Source organism: Dendrobates tinctorius, unplaced genomic scaffold (assembly GCF_039654945.1).
Source record: "Dendrobates tinctorius isolate UK_male_01 unplaced genomic scaffold, ASM3965494v1 ptg000257l, whole genome shotgun sequence".
Taxonomy (NCBI): domain Eukaryota; kingdom Metazoa; phylum Chordata; class Amphibia; order Anura; family Dendrobatidae; genus Dendrobates; species Dendrobates tinctorius.
The window spans coordinates 10225253-10245807 of NW_027361924.1; the positions used below are offsets into that span (position 1 = coordinate 10225253).

Consider the following 20555-nt stretch of genomic DNA (forward strand, 5'->3'; position numbering starts at 1 on the left):
CATCACCTCTCATCCTCAGCTCGGCTCTTCTCATCCTGGGCTCTGCTCTCATCCTGAGCTCAGCTCCTCTCATCCTTGGCTTGGCTCCTCTCATCCTGAGCTCGGCTCCTCTCATCCTGAGTTCGGCTCCTCTCATCCTGAGTTCGGCTCCTCTCATCCTGAGTTCGGCTCCTCTCATCCTGAGTTCAGCTCCTCACATCCTGGGCTCGGCTCCTCTCATCCTGGGCTCGGCTCCTCTCATCCTGGACTCTGCTCCTCTCCTGAGCTCGGCTCCTCTAATCCTTGGCTCGGCTCCTCTCATCCTGGGTTCGGCTCCTTTCATCCTGGGCTCGGCTCCTCTCATCCTGGGCTCGGCTCCTCTCATCCTGGGCTCGGCTCCTCACATCCTGGGCTCGGCTCCTCTAATCCTTGGCTCGGCTCCTCTAATCCTTGGCTCGGCTCCTCTCATCCTGGGTTCGGCTCCTTTCATCCTGGGCTCGGCTCCTCTCATCCTGGGCTCGGCTCCTCTCATCCTGGGCTCGGCTCCTCTCATCCTGGGCTCGGCTCCTCTCATCCTGGGCTCGGCTCCTCTCATCCTGGGCTCGGCTCCTCTCATCCTGGGCTCGGCTTCTCTCATACTGGGCTCGGCTCCTCTCATACTGGGCTCGGCTCCTCTCATCCTCAGTTCGGCTCCTCTCATCCTTGGCTCGGCTCCTCTCATCCTTGGCTCGGCTCCTCTCATCCTTGGCTCGGCTCCTCTCATCCTTGGCTCGGCACCTCTCATCTTGGGCTCGGCTCCTCTCATCTTGGGCTCGGCTCCTCTCATACTGGGCTCGGCTCCTCTCATACTGGGCTCGGCTCCTCTCATCCTGTGCTCGGTGCCGGGCCGGGTCGTGTACGGATCAGCGGATACATAAGATAATTGCTATGGCCGTGTAAATACGTGGAGGGGGTGCACTCTCCTCGCTGCGCCTGGACCCTGTACTTATCAGGAGTTCCTGATCTCCTGAGATCTCCAGTATAATGGCGGCAGGAATCATCTCTGTCTACTTTTTTGTCCCTTGTAGACCCCATCATGCTGATTACAATGACACCTCCATCATTCCTCTAGGGGCAGGTAAAGCCTTTAGCATGCAATACCGCTGTTCACCACCGGTGTCAGCAATGATCTAGCTCCTCCCCTTCCTCCTGATCACGCAGAAATCTAACCTGGCCAAGAAGTCGACATTTACTATACGATAGGATAAGACCGAGACGTCTCCCAGAAATAAGAGACCCCACGTTTTCATCATTTAAGAGAGCGCTACAACTGTGGATATTTTATAATATTAGTAGTACAATCCCTTTAATTCATAGATGTTTTTCAATGATCTGCCTTCAGTATACGGTGGAGGTTCTTAGTCCTCTGAGGCAGGAGGGGACATAATAAGTCATTCTGATCGTAGATGTCGATCTTTAGGAAGCAAATCACAGTATCATCACGACAGGCGTGAACGTGACTGCTCAGAGTAGAGTCTTCCCCGTAGATCTCAGCAGTTCAGTATAGAAATAGCAGTTTCAGCACCATGGACAGCGGACGTCTAACTTCTGCATCTCTCTGCGTCCTTTCTGCCTGCTATATACTCCATACTGGGCCATTTTGAGAATCCTACTGTCCTGTGCTTACGGGAACAGTTTTCAGCAGTCTCATTATCATCAGAGGCAGAATTGCAATTACAGCTGGTACCTCGATATACAGGATCCTTTCATTAGATGCACCGGACTTGCTTTGACTAAGAACCAGAGCCTTTGTTCACTGGGTATGTCAGTCTGCTGAAAGAAGCAGAGTCTAGTGTGCAGCTGGCGAATGTCCAGCCAAAATGTGAGCTGTAGCTGAGAGAAAGATGTGCAGGGGTCTCTCTGGATGATGACTGCACAAGTCAGCTGGGAAAGCTGAGCAGTCTGTGGGTTGGAGCTGGAGAATAACGCGTGGAAGCTGCAGCCTGTTCAGTGTGCTCTGTGTTTGGCGCTGGAGTTCAGGCTGAAGGTGATACCGAGGCTGGTGGGATTGGGTCTCTTATGTATGAAGTCTGCTCAGGGAGAAGGAGTGCAATCTGTTCGGGTGAGCCCCACTGACATATACAGTGGGGGACATAACTATTTGATCCCTTGCTGATTTTGTAAGTTTGCTCACTGATAAAGACATGAACAGTCTATAATTTTAACATTGGCAGATAGAATATCAAAAATAAAATCCAGAAAATCACATTGTATGAATTATATAAGTGTATTTGCATTTTGCAGTGAGAAATAAGTGTTTGATCCCCCACTGACCATTAAGAGTTCTGGCTCCTACAGACCTGTTAGACGCTCCTAATCAACTCACTACCTACATTACAGACAGCTGTCTTACATAGCCACCTTTATATAAGACTCCTGGCCACAGACTCAATAAGTCAGACTCTGACCTCTGCAACATGGGCAAAACCAAAGAGCTTTCTAAGGATGTCAGGGACAAAATCATAGACCTGCACAAAGCTGGAATAGGCTACAAAACCATAAGTAAGACAATGGGTGAGAAGGAGACAACTGTTGATGCAATAGTAAGAAAATGGAAGAAATACAAAATGACTGTCAATCGTCATCGATCTGAGGCACCATGCAAAATCTCACCTCGTGGGGTATCCTTGATCATGAGAAAGGTGAGAGATCAGCCTAAAACTACACGGGGGAACTTGTTAATGATCTCAAAGCAGCTGGGACCACAGTCACCAAGAAAACCATTGGTAACACATTACACCGTAAAGGTTTAAAATCCTGCAGTGCCCGCAAGGTCCCCCTGCTCAAGACGGCACATGTGCAGACCCGTCTGAAGCTTGCCAAAGAACACCTGGATGATTCTGTGAGTGATTGGGAGAAGGTGCTTTGGTCAGATGAGACAAAAATTGGATGTCTTTGGCATTAACTCAACTCGCCGTGTTTGGAGGATGAGAAATGCTGCCTATGACCCAAAGAACGCCATCCCCACTGTCAAGCATAGAGGTGGAAACATTATGTTTTGGGCAGGGCTGTGGAGTCGGAGCTCATTTTGGTGGAGTCAGAGTCGGAATAAAATGATCCGACTACGACTCCTAAAATATATTATAAATTGGGTACAGTAGTTCAATGCAGAATATGCTGAATATTTTTTCATGGGAATTTGGGAAAGTTCTGAAATGTCCTATAAATGGCTGTTCTGTTCCTGATCTAAAGCTACATTCACACACAGCGTTTTTGCTGTGTTTTTTTGTGGATACGTTTTTCAGCTGCAAAAGCCGATCAGATTTTTAAAAAACCGCATCACCTGAAAGGTTTTTGAGCTCATAGATAATGTTTTCAATAGCAAAAGCAGATTAGAAGTCTGCTCTATCTATATATCCATATCTGTCTATCCATATCACATCTGTACCAAAAAGAATGAAAGCCGGGTAGCACACAGACTAACACTTCTTTTTTTTTTTTAGCACCAGTCAGGTACACCTCATAGCTGCCCAAAAAGACGCCCAGGACAGGCATTGCTCGTCTTCAGTAACACATCAATTGATAGTTGGAATAAATAGACTGCATTCACCACATCTTAAGGTGCAGGCTTTATTTTCAAGTGTAGGGGTGTGCAGTATAAGGTTCTGCAGCAGCTGAGGTGTGCAGTATGAGATTCTGCAGAACAGTATGAGGTTCTGCCCCCCCTAGTTTTGATCCTGGCTAAAACCGTTTCTTATAGGTATGATGAACCCTCAGGTAACCCTAAATGAAGGTCAATGGACACAGGTGGCTGAATTGAAGGAATTGCTTAATCACCTATTTACCGTGACTAAAAAATAACAAGCTGAGGATTTAACTCCTGGCATTTTCATAAGGGAGTGGAAGAACTTGCTATTTTGCCTGTCCCAAAGAGGAGGTTTAATCGCAGATGGCATTTCTGCTTCAATGAAACGGAGAGAGACACAGCTATTGGAAAATAAAATTTTTCTGGCAGCTGTTTATGTGGACCCAAGTTATCGTATACTGCTTGATGATCAACAGCTTACTAAAGGAAAAGAAGCTCTGACTGAGGTAGCAGTTAGGATGAGTGGCCTACAGGAGGACTGCCAGGCGCAAGAGGACTCGGGTCCTGACAGTGCTACTGCTGCCATATCTTCATCCTCATCAGATGAGGAGTTTGACTTTGACAAGTATTTGGATGACATGGAGCAGGCAAAGCGTTGCCACAAGGAAAAAGACTTCACTCCGTCTCCTATAGCAGCAGATTGACCATATTTCAGCAACGTGTTTCACTTGCTCTCAAAGAAAAAGAAAAATTCAACTGTTCATCAAAACTGACTGTGCATGAGGCAATTCCTTTATACCCGGAAATTGTTAGAGATGTTACCCATGTGGTTATGGCTTTGCCTCCAACCCAAGTTACTGTAGGGAGGTTGTTCTCTGGCCTTAACATTATTAGGTCAGATGTGAGGTCATCTATGAAGGAGGATCTGATGGAGGCAATTCTATTTCTTAGGACAAATTCAGACTGCACAAATGTTATTTAGTATGTTTTTGTTGAAAACTGTTTTTTGCCACTTACATAGTTTATTACATAGTGTTATATATATACTGTATATATATATATGTAATCGATATTACATAGTGTATTACATGTTTACAATTTATTACAGTTTTTTGTGTTCTAAAGTTGTATTCCAATAAAGAGATATTCTATTCTATCTAAATATCTTGATTATTGTATCATAGAAATGATTAAATGTCTGATGTTCACATTGTACTACAATAAATTTTTCACTTAAATATAAGCAATATATGTGGGAGTCAGAGTCGTGGAATCGGTGGAAGGGAAATTGAGGAGTTGGAGTCGCAGGTTTGGCTTACCGACTCCACAGCCCTGGTTTTGGGGGTGCTTCTCTGCTAATGGCTCAGGACTACTTCACCGCATCAGTGGGAGAATGGATGGAGCCATGTACCGTAAAATCCTGAGTGACAACCTCCTTCCCTCCGCTAGGATATTAAAAATGGGTCGTGGCTGGATCTTCCAGCAAGACAATGACCCAAAACATACAGACAAGGCAACAAAGGAGTGGCTAAAAAAGAAACACATTAAGGTCATGGAGTGGCCTAGCCAGTCTCCAGACCTTAATCCCATAGCAAACTTATAGAGGGAGTTGAAGCTGTGCTGTGTTGTATACCATGGGGGGTGCTGTGCTGTATACCATGGGGGGCTGTATACCATGCGGTGCTGTGCTGTATACCATATGATGCTGTGCTATATACCATGTGGTGCTGTGCTATATACTATACGGCTGTGTTATATACTATGGGGGGTACATTATATTCTATGGGGGAGACTGTGTTATATAATATGGGGGGGCGACATTATATTCTATGGTGTAGCAAGTCAGACACCTGCCCTCCGCTCCTTTCATTCTCTATGTGGGGGTGGAGTTATGGGAGCGGTGGGGCTGTGGACAGTTCGAGGGATGGAGCCTGGGCTGGTCTCAAGGGGGACCTGAAAATTTTGCCAGTATAGGGCCCCGAAATTCCTAGTGGCAGCCTGGGGTGGGGGGGGGCCATTTGAAAGTTCGCACCGGGGCCCATAACTTTGTAGTTACGCCACTGCTGTGATACCATAGTGCCCAGAAAATACTGTTTTTGGTTTTGAAACCTTGTAGTTTTATGAAAGCAATAAAACTGCACCTGTTTTGATCCAATCACATTGCTGGTGTGAACGCCTCCTAATGCCTACCTGAGGGAGTGAATCCCCCACTCTGCGCACGCTCATTAGATGCTTCACTACAGATAGGAGTGGAGTCTGTTCATTGCTGATAATGTTCATGTGCATTGCCTGTATCAACAGGAAGTTAGAGCCTAAAAAAATCCCCAGTGGCCGGTGTGAGAAATACAACATTTCTAGTCTTTATCAGACTGTGATATGCAAAAAAAAACCATTGCCAAGAATTAAATCTTATCTTGCAACTTTATGGGTGCTTTTTTGTATCTAACCTGTGTTTTATTTTATTTTTTTAGGGAGTTGAAAACATGTCGAATACAACAAACGGAGACACCAAGGCCCAGTGTTTGCCGCGGAATGGGCTGGTGAAAATACCTGGTCCCACCAATGGCCTGGGCTCTGCCAGCATCACCAAAGGGACACCGGCAGTCAAGAACCGCATTTGCCAGCCGCCCTCCGTGCCATCCATCTTAAGTCAAGCCTTTCCCAAGCACCAAGAGCATGTTGCCCCCACAGTGTTACCAATCCTTCCGCCTCCCCCGACCCACAGTATCCCGCTGGGCCTTAGCCCTGGAGAGGAGCACCCGCCAATCCCTTTTGGGCCCTCACCGGACAGAGTCCAGGGTCAGGGAATGGACTGCCACCTGGCCCTCGACGAAAAGATCCTGAACCGTCTTTTTTGTTACTTCTCGGCTTGTGAGAAGTGCGTTCTTGCGCAGGTTTGCAAGACGTGGAGGCGGGTTCTTTACCAGCCGAGGTTCTGGGTGGGCCTGATGCCCGTCCTCCATGCCAAGGAACTCTACAACATCCTACCTACCGGGGAGAAGGAGTTTGTCAGTCTGCAGGGATTCGCTGTGCGCGGTTTTGATTCATTTTGTTTGGTCGGAGTGTCGGATCTGGATATCTGCGAGTTCATCGACAACTATCCCCTGTCCAAGAAAGGGGTGAAGTCTGTGAGTCTGAAGCGGTCAACAATCACTGACGCCGGCCTAGAGGTGAGCAAGCGTTCATCGTCATATATATGAGAACATACTATAATACTGCCCCTATTTACAAGAATATAACTACTAGAATACTGCCTCCTATGTACAAGAATATAACTACTATAATACTGCCCCTATGTACAAGAATATAACTACTATAATACTGCCCCTATGTACAAGAATATAACTACTATAATACTGCCCCTATGTACAAGAATATAACTACTATAATACTGCTCCTATGTACAAGAATATAACTACTATAATACTGCCCCCTATGTACAAGAATATAACTACTATAATACTGCTCCTATGTACAAGAATATAACTACTATAATACTGCCCCTATATACAAGAATATAACTACTATAATACTGCCCCCTATGTACAAGAATACAACTACTATAATACTGCTCCTATGTACAAGAATATAACTACTATAATACTGCTCCTATGTACAAGAATATAACTACTATAATACTGCCCCTATGTACAAGAATATAACTACTATAATACTGCCCCTATTTACAAGAATATAACTACTATAATACTGTCCCTATGTACAAGAATATAACTACTATAATACTGTCCCTATGTACAAGAATATAACTATTATAATACTGCCCCCTATGTACAAGAATATAACTACTATAATACTGCCCCTATGTATAAGAATATAACTACTATAATACTGCCCCCTATGTACAAGAATATAACTACTATAATACTGCCCCTATGTACAAGAATATAACTACTATAATACTGCCCCCTATGTACAAGACTATAACTACTATAATACTACCCCTATGTACAAGAATATAGCTACTATAATACTGCTCCTATGTACAAGAATATAACTACTATAATACTGCTCCTATGTACAAGAATATAACTACTATAATACTGCCCCCTATGTACAAGAATATAACTACTATAATACTGCTCCTATGTACAAGAATATAACTACTATAATACTGCCCCTATTTACAAGAATATAACTACTATAATACTGTCCCTATGTACAAGAATATAACTACTATAATACTGTCCCTATGTACAAGAATATAACTACTATAATACTGCCCCTATGTACAAGAATATAACTACTATAATACTGCTCCTATGTACAAGAATATAACTACTATAATACTGCCCCTATTTACAAGAATATAACTACTATAATACTGTCCCTATGTACAAGAATATAACTACTATAATACTGTCCCTATGTACAAGAATATAACTACTATAATACTGCCCCCTATGTACAAGAATATAACTACTATAATACTGCCCCTATGTACAAGAATATAACTACTATAATACTGCCCCTATGTACAAGAATATTACTACTATAATACTGCCCCTATGTACAAGAATATAACTACTATAATACTGTCCCTATGTACAAGAATATAACTACTATAATACTGCCCCCTATGTACAAGAATATTACTACTATAATACTGCTCCTATGTACAAGAATATAACTACTATAATACTGTCCCTATGTACAAGAATATAACTACTATAATACTGCCACCTATGTACAAGAATATAACTACTATAATACTGCCCCTATGTGCAAGAATATAACTACTATAATACTGCTCCTATGTGCAAGAATATAACTACTATAATACTGCCCCTATGTGCAAGAATATAACTACTGTAATACTGCCCCTATGTGCAAGAATATAACTACTATAATACTGCCCCTATGTGCAAGAATATAACTACTATAATACTGCTCCTATGTACAAGAATATAACTACTATAATACCGCCCCCAATGTACAAGAATAAAAGTGCCATAATACTCACATACAGTAGGTCCCTATATACTGCAATCCCCCGCACAGTCCCCCTGTACACCGTTGTGACGAAAGCGCACCCTGTGCCACCAATATGTCACGATCCCACCACCGACACGGGTTTGTCAGCGGACGGAGGGACGCGACGCACTGCCGGCACACGACTATCACAGGCACAGTGGGGGCTTATCTTAGTTATCCCGCCACTGGTACCATGTGACAAAAATATACAGGAAGCTAATCTTGCCCTAACAATTTATCGCAGGGGGTTATTTTGGTTGCCCCACCACTGCTAACAACCTTCCAAGAACTGCGGGGATTTATGTATATTCCACTTTCTCAGTTCCACTTTGGAACTCGCAGCTCTCCGGCGCCCCCCTTACCCTCAGGTCAGTCAGGGAACTGCAGCTAGGATAATTAGTCGCCGGATGGGCTGCTTGTTGTGCACGAGCACTTAGACTACTGCAGTAAGGGAATTATCAATGCGTTTGCCGCGGCCACCCATTCAGCAGTTAAGACCCTTCCTTACTGCCAGCTAGCCCAACCAACCGCACACACCACGCTGCCACCAGCCATGATTCATTTAATCAAAGAGTTAATTAAGAGGGTCTGTGGCAAACCCCCAAACTAGTAGTGATTATCTAAAAAAAGGCGCATAGTTCGTTTCTTAGAGCATGAAGACGGACTGATAATTTTATCATTTATTCCCAAAATGTGGGCAGTGATTACATAGATAAAAGTTGTTACAAAGTTGAGACATTAAATATGTACAAATACAAATATAAAAATAACATGGATGAAAAAACAGAAATTACACTTATAGTTGCTTATGGTTCTTTAGGCAAACCATGTGGCTCGGGGGAGGGGCAGCCAACCACACATCCCTGGACATCTGCAGGTCTTTCTAGCATGGCACCTGCAGCTTCAACTGAGGAATTGTAAGGGAGGGGTACCTTATAGCCTAGGGTCGGTTACATCCCGAAAGGGGCAGTCTGGGGAAGTTCAGCCCCCCTTTCTCCAAATTGCAATTTCACTGTAAAACTTATAATAACTAGATCTGAACGAGGGAAGCTCGTATAAACACACATATGGTATCATTGGTTGTAGTCTATCGAATACAATAAAACATCAAACATGCCATAATTAAGACACTCCATTTGGGAGCAATCCATATCTCAGTTTCTGGAGGGGGTAGAACCGTGAAAATTAGGGGTTAGAAAGCTGGTTTCGTGCCCTTCTCAGAAATGTAATTATTATATCCCTGTCACATATGGTTTTTGCGATATGACTTGTTTTAATATCTCCCATAGCTTTATTCAGCCACATGTTTGAGAACAAAAGACATCCTCTCCACTCAGCTTAATTAACATTCCTAGCTCCCCAGGAAATGGATGGTGTCCTGTTACCAAATGCAGGCACACCAGCACACACACAGCTGCTAAGGAGGGAGAAACAAAAGGAGGGGGGCTGCAGCTGTGTCACAGGAGATGTTCTCCTAGAATGGAGGATTCTGGAAGGTTCCAACAAAATCATGCCTTACAGTACATTACAACCGTATAAGCCCCCATTTCACCTCCCTATATTTCGTACTAGGTCTCACATTTTGCCCTATATTGAGTAGACGACATGTAGTGCCGTCATTGGTTCTGGTGTCCCAGTTGCACAGACTTATTGGTGGAAGCAGCCGGCGGCTTCGTTTTCCACAAATGTATTCACCTAAGGATGCAGATAGCAGTGATATCGGGCAACCAGCAGCGACTGGCTGGGGAGACCATGGTGTGGCCCGTGGGTCTCTCTTTTCAGCCCTTCAGCTGTCTTGTTCTGCAGGCCGGACTGGAACAGACACAGGGTCGGGTGTGGCCCGCAGGCCGCACTTTGCCCAGGTCTGCTGTATGCCTCCCAGTCACTGTGATCCCTGTGAATGTGCAACTGTTACAAGTTTTCTGTTCCACCTGGTGGCTCTCTCTGGTACTGCAGTTGTGTTGTGGTCTCATATTGGAACCTACCATAGTCCTTTCCTGTGTTTAACACCAGCATATTCAGCAGCACGGTACTGAGATTCCAACATTCACATCGGTCTCTGAACCCACTGGGACTCACAATATAATCTTGAGGAAACCACTCAAGAATCCTGTAATCCTCATCCAGATTTTGTACTAGGTCGGATTTAAACTCGGGACCCCGGAGATATCCGTGTCCATGTGTATAATACCTGTAGGATACGTGTGGCAACCGTGTGTCGCATCAGTACCACACATACCGACTCCTGGGAATCAGCGGTACTGTTCGCGCTGTTCAACAGCGCCGGGGGCTGAAGAAGACTGTTTACTTCATTGTACCCTGCTCGGGCAGCGATCAGCACTAGCAGGGGACTATGTTGAGAGTTGTACTCAACTGATAACAGCAAGAGCATGCGCCGGCTGATGGGAGTATTCATAAGCTACCACCTGCTCTATCTATATATATATATATAATTGTCTTATCATGTCTGTCTGTAACCGAAATCCTGTGTCGCTGATTGGCCACGGCCTAACTGCCGCGACCAATCAGCGACAGTCGCTTAGTCGTCGCGGCAACACGGTATGTGTAAAGACACATTAGAGCTGTTAAAGGCATCACTGCTGCATCGCTCATTACACAGGCACAGTCCTGTACATACTCTGGAGTACAATACATTAGGTAAGAGCAGAACGGTGACTGCAGCTCTGGGTGTAACGAGTACATTAGGTAACAGCAGAACAGTGACTGCAGATCTGGGTGTAACAGGAGTACATTAGGTAACAGCAGAACAGTGACTGCAGCTCTGGGTGTAACTTGCATACAATACATTAGGTAAGAGCAGAAAAGTGACTGCAGCTCTGGGTGTAACTGGAGTACAATACATTAGGTAAGAGCAGAACGGTGACTGCAGCTCTGGGTGTAACTGGACTACAAAACATTTGGTAAAAGCAGAACAGTGACTGCAGCTCTGAGAGTAACTGGAGTACAATACATTAGGTAACAGCAGAACAGTGACTGCAGATCTGGGTGTAACTGGAGTACAATGCATTAGGTAACAGGAGAACAGTGACTGCAGCTCTGGGTGTAACTTGCATACAATACATTAGATAAGAGCAGAAATGTGACTGCAGCTCTGGGTGTAACTAGAGTACAATACATTAGGTAAGATCTGAACAGTGACTGCAGCTCTGACTGTAACTGGAGTATAATACATTAGGTAAGAGCAGAACGGTGACTGCAGCTCTGGGTGTAACTGGACCACAATACGTTAGGTAACAGCAGAACAGTGACTGCAGCTCTGGCTGTAACTGAGTACAATACATTAGGTAACAGCAGAACAGTGACAGCAGCTCCGGGTGTAACAGGAGTATAATACACTAGATGGTGGCCCGATTCTATCGCATCGGGTATTCTAGAGTCTCTGTTAAAATAAAAAATAGTTATATACTCTCCTTCCGACGGCCCCCAGACTATTTCCCTCCTCTCACCTCGCGCCCGGCATCTTCCGGTTCTAGTAATGCTTAGCGAGAAGGGCTGAAGATGACGTCACTCTCGCGAGAGCGTGACGTCATCAGCGGTGTTTCGCGCAAAGCATTACTGGAACCGGAAGATGACGGGAGCGTGGAGAGGAGAGAAAGAGGCCGGGGGCCATCGGAAGGTGAGTATATCACTATTTTTTATTTTAACAGAGATTCTAGAATACCTGATGCGTAGAATCTTGCCACCATCTAGTAAATAAATATATATTTAAAAAAAAAACACATGGGTTCCTCTGTATTTTTGATAACCAGCCAGGCAAAACTGACAGCTGTGGGCTGCAATCCTCAGCTGTGAGCTTTAGCAAGGCTGGTTATCAAAAATAGAAGGGTCCCCTCTCTGTTTATTAAATTATTTAAATAAATACAGTATATACTCGCGTATAAGCCGATATTTTCAGCCCATCCAGGGGGTCGGCGGGGGTGTCAGATCATACTTACCCCCCGACGCGTCTGTGCAGCCCCCCTGCTTATCCCACGGTCTCCCTTCCTTCCTTCAGCGGTCACGTGGTACCGCTCATTAAACTCATGAATATGCGCATATTTATTACTTTAATGAGCGGTACCACTTGACTGCTGAAGGAAGGGAGACCATGGGAGAACAGGGCTGCAGAGACCGCGCCAGGAGGGGGTAAGTATATCCAATATTCACCTGTCCCCGCTCCATCACTGCTCACCGCTGTCTGCCGGGTCCTCTGTCAGTGACATTCAGGCAGCAGAGGGCGTGATGACGTGGTTAGTGTGCGCTGTGCCCTCTGCTGCCTGAACGTCACTGACAGAGGACGCGCCAGACAGCAGTGAGCAGCGATGGACCGGGGACAGGTGAATATCTCAGGTGCCGGGTCCTGAGCCAGCGGGGACACCGGCACCTGGCCCCCATAGAGCGCCGGTGTCCCCGCCTGCTCAGGATTTGACACCTGGCCCCCAGCGTCGAGAGGTGAGTATGTCATTTTTTTATGTGCAGCAGCAGCATATGGGGCATAATCTATGGAGCATCTTATAGGGGCAGCATATGGGGGCATAATATATGGAGCATCATTTGGGGGCATAATATATGGAGCATCTTATGGGGGCATAATATATGAAGCAGCATATGGGGGCATAATGTATGAAGCATCTTATGGGCCATAAGTTTATTGGAGCAGCATATGGGGTATATTATTCTATGGAGCATCTTATGGGGCCATTACTAACCTTTATTCAGCATTATATGGGGTGTATTTTGTATGGAGCATCTTATGGGGCAATCATGAACTGTACGGAGCATTATATGGGGCTCCTGATTTAATATGGATATTCAAAAACATTTAACCTACTGATGTCTCAATTAATTTTACTTTTATTGGTATCTATTTTTATTTTTGAAATTTACCAGTAGCTGCTGCATTTTCCACCCTAGGCTTATACACGAGTCAATAAGTTTTCCCAGTTTTTTTGGCAAAATTAGGGGGGTCGGCTTATACACGAGTATATACGGTATTTTTTTTTATGTGAGGCCATTATACTGTATGGAGCACTGTGTGAGTACATTATACAGTATGAAACACTATGTGGGGCCAATATACAATATGGAGCATCACGTGGGGCCATTATACAGTATGGAGCATCATGTGGGGCCATTATACAGTATGGAGCTTCGTGTAGGGCCATTATACAGTATGGAGAATCATGTAGGGCCATTATACAGTATGGAGCATCATGTGGGGCCATTATACAGTATGGAGCACTATGTGGGGCCATTATACAGTGTGGAGCATCAGGTAGGGCCATTATACAGTATGGAGCATCATGTGGGGCCATTATACAGTATTGAGCATCGTGTAGGGCCATTATACAGTATGGAGTATCATGTGGGGCCATTATACAGTGTGAAGCATCGTGTAGGGCCATTATACAGTATGGAGCATCGTGTAGGGCTACATTATACAGTATGGAGCATCATGTGGGGCCATTATACAGTATGGAGCATCGTGTAGGGCTACATTATACAGTATGGAGCATCATGTGGGGCCATTATACAGTATGGAGCATCATGTGGGGCCATTATACAGTATGGAGCATCATGTGGGGCCATTATACAGTATGGAGCTTCGTGTAGGGCCATTATACAGTATGGAGAATCATGTGGGGCCATTATACAGTATGGAGCATCATGTGGGGCCATTATACAGTATGGAGCATCGTGTAGGGCCATTATACAGTATGGAGTATCATGTGGGGCCATTATACAGTATGGAGCATCGTGTAGGGCTACATTATACAGTATGGAGCATCATGTGGGGCCATTATACAGTATGGAGCATCATGTGGGGCCATTATACAGTATGGAGCATCATGTGGGGCCATGATACAGTATGGAGCATCGTGTAGGGCTACATTATACAGTATGGAGCATCATGTGGGGCCATAATACAGTATGGAGCATCATGTGGGGCCATTATACAGTATGGAGCTTCGTGTAGGGCCATTATACAGTATGGAGAATCATGTGGGGCCATTATACAGTATGGAGTATCATGTGGGGCCATTATACAGAATGGAGCATCGTGTAGGGCCATTATACAGTATGAAGCATCATGTGGAGCCATTATACAGTATGGAGCATCATGTAGGGCCATTATACAGTATGGAGTATCATGTGGGGCCATTATACAGTATGGAGCATCGTGTAGGGCCATTATACAGTATGGAGCATCATGTGGGGCCATTATACAGTATGGAGCATCGTGTAGGGCTACATTATACAGTATGGAGCATCATGTGGGGCCATTATACAGTATGGAGCATCATGTGGGGTCATTATACAGTATGGAGCATCATGTGGGACCATTATACAGTATGGAGCATCGTGTAGGGCTACATTATACAGTATGGAGCATCATTTGGGGCCATTATACAGTATGGAGCATCATGTGGGGCCATTATACAGTATGGAGCTTCGTGTAGGTCCATTATACAGTATGGAGAATCATGTGGGGACATTATACAGTATGGAGTATCATGTGGGGCCATTATACAGAATGGAGCATCGTGTAGGGCCATTATACAGTATGAAGCATCATGTGGAGCCATTATACAGTATGGAGCATCATGTAGGGCCATTATACAGTATGGAGCATCATGTGGGGCCATTATACAGTATGGAACATCGTGTGTCTGGTCATTATACTGCGTGGAGCACTATGTGGGGCCATTATACAGTATGGTACATCATGTGGGGCCATTATACTGTATGAAGCATTGTGTGAGGCCATTATACAGGATAGAGCACTCTGTGAGGCCATTTTATACTATGGAGCATCGTGTGGTGCTGTTATACTGCATGGAGCACTATGTAGGGCCCATAACACTTTATGCAGGACTATGTAGGGCCCATAACACTTTATGCAGGACTATGTGGGGGCCATTACACTGTATGGAGGACTATGTGAAGCCATTGTACTGTATGGAGGACTATGGAGCCATTATACTGTATGGAGGATTATGTGGAGCCATTGTACTGTATGGAGGACTATGTGGAGCCATTGTACTGTATGGAGGACTATGTGCAGCCATTATACTGTATGGAGGACTATGTGCAGCTATTGTACTGTATGGAGGACTATGTGCAGCCATTATACTGTATGGAGGACTATGTGGAGCCATTATACTGTATGGAGGACTATGTGGAGCCATTGTACTGTATGGAGGACTATGTGCAGCCATTGTACTGTATGGAGGACTATGTGCAGCCATTTTACTGTATGGAGGACTATGTGGAGCCATTATACTGTATGGAGGACTATGTGGAGCCATTGTACTGTATGGAGGACTATGTGGAGCCATTATATTGTATGGAGCACTATGTGGAGCCATTATACTGTATGAAGGACTTTATGTTCCTGTTATACTCCATAACTCCCTGACGCTGGTTTTCTTGGACCTTCTCAACTTTAGGATGCAGGTTAAAAAAACAACAACAGAATCCCCCAAAAATAACCATCTTCAAAAACATTAGGAAACAAACTATGGAGGACCACCACTGGAGGACCACCACCATATAGTTGGAGTATCATTCTGTGATGGGGTCGCCATTCTTTGTTGGGGGGAACTGAGGGAGGGGGGTACAGTAGGGTCATCATACTGTGCGTGTGGAGGAGTTCACTGTGGGGGTATCATACTGTGTTTGGGGCCACGTTTGTTTGCATTATGCTTTATTATCTGTTTTATTCAAGGTTTTTTTTTTATCCTTTGTTATTACATATGTAAATTAGGCCATTGGGCCATATGCTTTTTACTGCTATTACATAACATATTATTCCATTATAATTCCTTTTATTTGATAAGGAAAAACTTCCTCAATTGTAGACTTTTTTTTAACAAATATGAAGGTTGTCCAGTGACTTTCTGCAAGCTTTTAACTCTGGCCGTCTGTGTATTTGAGCTTGATATCCTGCCTTAAAGAGTTTGTTCTCATGATAAAAGGTTACAATTGCAGAGAGCTTGTAGAAACAAACAACTTTGCAATTTTACTTTTGATTAAAAATCCTCTCCATTCTCAAGAACACAGACCTCCACTACAATTGGTGGCTGGTACCTTAGGCTTGGAGTGCAGCGCTTACAAGCTCTTTGATATTGACTGTGTTGCGCGCTAATGTACCAGTTGTCTTTCTAATCTAACACCTCAGTATTCAGAGCACTTTGCGAAAAATAAGTGGGTTTTGGAGTGCAGTTTGGGTGCTCGGTCTCTAAAAGGTTCGCCCTTACTGATCTAGACTGATACATTGTAACAAAGCATTAAAAAGATGCTCCTATAATTGCAGGATGTTGATAATGTGACTTATATGATTTTCTTCTGTTCTTGGTGCCAACTTTGAAATATTCCATTTCCCCCCAGGTGATGCTGGAGCAGATGCAGGGGGTGGTCCGGCTGGAGCTGTCTGGGTGTAATGACTTCACAGAGGCCGGTTTGTGGTCCAGTTTACATGGACGCATCACTTCTTTAAGTGTCAGTGACTGTATCAACGTGGCGGATGATGCGGTAGCAGCCATCTCTCAGCTGCTCCCCAACCTGGGGGAGCTAAACCTGCAGGCCTACCATGTAACGGACACAGCACTGGCGTACTTTACTGCCAAACAGGGCCGAGCTACACATACGCTACGCCTCCACTCCTGCTGGGAGATCACCAACCATGGGGTGGTCAATGTGGTCCACAGCCTGCCCAACCTCACTGTCCTCAGCCTTTCTGGGTGCTCCAAAGTGACAGATGATGGGGTGGAGCTGGTGGCTGAAAATCTGAGAAGATTACGAGGACTGGACCTGTCGTGGTGCCCCAGACTAACGGACACAGCATTGGAGTACATTGCATGTGACCTGCACAAGCTGGAGGAGCTCGTCCTTGATAGGTGAGTGAATTGAAAAAGATAGCCATTCTCTAGCTATTTTAGCATAAGGAACCTCAAAATGCTTCTATGCCACACCTTGCAAACACTCACTTTTGTCAGCCTTGGATAACTTTCTTTTCAGAGCTCCCTTGAGACCCCATAGCAGGACCTTAAGGTTTCCTAAAATTCACATTGGTAAACACTTCATTGTCGGTGAATGGATGCTCATCATAATGGTTTCTCTGAATCCCTTCACACCACCCCACTAATCCTTGTCCAATCCCCCAAAATCTTACATTTACTTTAAGTTGCAGTACCACATTCCACCACTGCTGATGGGTAAGCAGTCATAGGAATGTATGCAATAGCGCCTCCAGCATTGGTCTTAAAATAGAGTAGTAAGATAAATGAATCCTTGCCCAACATGACAAGTCCTTGACTGGAGGCACCATGTCCATATAGAAGAACGGATATAATGCACTATTGCTCTTCTTAGGTGTGTACGAATCACAGACACTGGACTCAGCTACCTGTCCACCATGTCATCACTACGCAGTCTGTACCTCCGTTGGTGCTGCCAGGTAATATTGTAGCAATGGTGTAGTCTATGTTCTGTATCTTTGCGTATCTGAGCCCCTGCATCTATTGCTATCCTGTGTGATATTGCCTGCTGACCTGTATATCTAATCTTATGCATGATACTGTCTGCAGAGCTGCGTATGATTTTTGGACTGTGTATACAGGATGCATCTGATCATTCATGTGTCACTTTCTGTTACAGGTACAAGACTTCGGCATGAAGCATCTCCTGGGAATGAAAAGTTTACGCCTCTTATCTCTGGCCGGTGAGTTTATAATTTTTTTACTGCATGTCCATGTGTACTAGATGTTGGGGTTGTTATACTACATGAACTGGATGTTAGGGGTTGTAAAACTCTGTGTATTGGATGCTGGAGGTTGTTATACCCGGAGAAGCTCCCTGGGAAATCCACTTTTGAGGACCCTCATCACCATCTTGTCTCCCCCAGGTTGTCCTCTCCTCACTACCACCGGCCTTTCGGGTCTCGTTCAGCTGCAGGACCTAGAAGAACTGGAACTCACCAACTGTCCTGGTGCCACTCCTGAGCTCTTCAAATATTTCTCCCAGCACCTGCCTCGTTGCGTGGTGATCGAGTAACCAGCAGGAGTCATATCCTCTGAAAACATTCCCAGCACCGACCATCATCCGATCGGAGGACTTTGGTTGCAGGAGCGTTGACATCTCAAGTCAATGATTTGCAGAAAAAAAGAGAGCAAGATCCTGGGAGATATTTCACACTCCGGTTTGTGAAGACCTCATTCCATGCCCCGATGTCGGGGTTGTATTATTTCCCGCGCATCATCTCTTGTCTTCTCTGTCGTGGATTGATACTCACAACCAGTAGAGCCGGCTCCCATCTGAAACCCCATCCACATTCTCTCTACAGGGATTGTTTGGCGTGAGGTTGAGCGCAGCACATTGTGGAGTGTCGCTTCCAGTGGTGGTCCTCCATAGTTTGTTTCCTAATGTTTTTGAAGATGGTTATTTTTGGGGGATTCTGTTGTTGTTTTTTTAACCTGCATCCTAAAATTGGGAAGGTCCAAGAAAACCAGCGTCAGGAAGTGTTTCTGCCGGGTCGTGGAACTACTTCTCGGAAAGTTCTTTTAGAAAAGTTTTGCATGGCTGTTGTTGAAATGTCCGGACTCCACCTGCCGTTCTGACAAGAGTAGTTGGAGAGATCCATCCCGTGCCACGATCTCGCGTCGCCTTTCTTATTTTTACACTCCGGTCTCTATATATAGTATGGACGTTTCCAACATCTGCCTGTTTCTACCTTCTCGCTCGATGTTTTCTATATCTTATCATGGAGGAACGACCCTTGTCATAGTTTTTGGAGACTACGGTTGGCTGCACTTCGAGAGGAACCTTAGCTTTCGCCAAGGTGTTAGATAAAATGATGGCGGACCTCCCATCACAGGTTCAATATCTACACATGACCACATGCCAGAAGAAGATCTTGGTTGGCCTTCGGTGGTCACCATGCTGTGTCTTGATTGGTGATTGATGCCACCGGATGATGATGAGTAGGGTGGACTGTACGACGCGGTGTAGACAACTGACCTGAGGGACGTCAGGCAGGAAGGACCTTGTATAAACCTTTGCTTGGATCGGGAGGGGTCCCATCCCTCGTACATCTTCCCAGCTTGCCCCAGTGCCTGTACATTGATGCTGTAGCTTGTTTCACTGCTTCCATCAAGGTGGATGACATTAGTGTTCATCTCTTCCCTCCATGACCTGTCCCATCCCCAGAAGACCAGGGAGAAGCAGTGCCATTCTTTGTTTCTTTTTTTCTTATGACATTTGTGCTTTTTTGACACCTTTGTTCCGAGTTCACGAGAACTGTAAGATGTCACTTGGACGACGTGATAGTAAAAAGGAAGCTTCAGGGGTTACCATACAATCAGATGTTCCTTTTCTGTTCTCGTTTTGTGCTGTCTCTGTCCATCTCTGATTCCACAGGGTCTTTTTCTCCAGGTATCACCCTCTCATCCTTCTCTTTCTCATATCCCACATGACACGGTTTGTCTCTATGTATACGTGTCCCATGTCCCGCCCGGTCCATTCTCCCCCAACCCCCGCATGTTTCTTTCCTGCTGTCTCTTTTTTCGGACTCTTCTCATTTCTTGGAGAGCAACTGTCTTATGGAGCGATCTCGTGCTGTTTTTTCACCATGCTTTAAATACCGTATATTAAAATATTTAAGAATTCCAAGTTTTCATCCAGAAAAACATGGCCGCTCGTCTCCGTCTCATCAATTCATTCGGATATTTTTAATTACTGATGTATGAGAAAGTGAACAAATCAGGAAATCCGAGACACCCCTCACTGTTATGATTAGGTCACCAAGGAGCATAGCCGGGGAATAAGCTAGGCAACCAGATAACCAGAAAGGTTGGTAACTTAGCGGATTGCAGACCCCTAATACTGACAGCACAACTAGAATAAGCCGTGGGATGTACCTACGATGCCCTAGACGCCTCAGCACAGCCACAGAATTAACTAAGCCTAAAGCAAGAAAGGGGAAAGCGAAACTGCCCCAGAGTAGAACCCCAAAGGAATA

General features: G+C 45.0%; 1 protein-coding gene across 4 annotated transcripts in view; it reads left to right on the forward strand.

Moving 5' to 3' along the window:
• The window catches only part of FBXL16 (F-box and leucine rich repeat protein 16), a 153842-nt gene extending 133615 nt beyond the window's left edge, over window positions 1-20227 (forward strand). For all 4 annotated transcript variants that reach the window (XM_073558616.1, XM_073558617.1, XM_073558618.1 and 1 more), the window contains 5 exons: window positions 6016-6714; window positions 16928-17436; window positions 17912-17996; window positions 18197-18260; window positions 18444-20227. In XM_073558616.1, the coding sequence (XP_073414717.1) occupies window positions 6016-6714; window positions 16928-17436; window positions 17912-17996; window positions 18197-18260; window positions 18444-18592 (1506 nt within the window). In that variant the 3' untranslated portion in view covers window positions 18593-20227. The remainder of the gene's footprint in view (window positions 1-6015; window positions 6715-16927; window positions 17437-17911; window positions 17997-18196; window positions 18261-18443) is intronic.
• The last annotated feature ends 328 nt before the right edge of the window (window positions 20228-20555 follow it).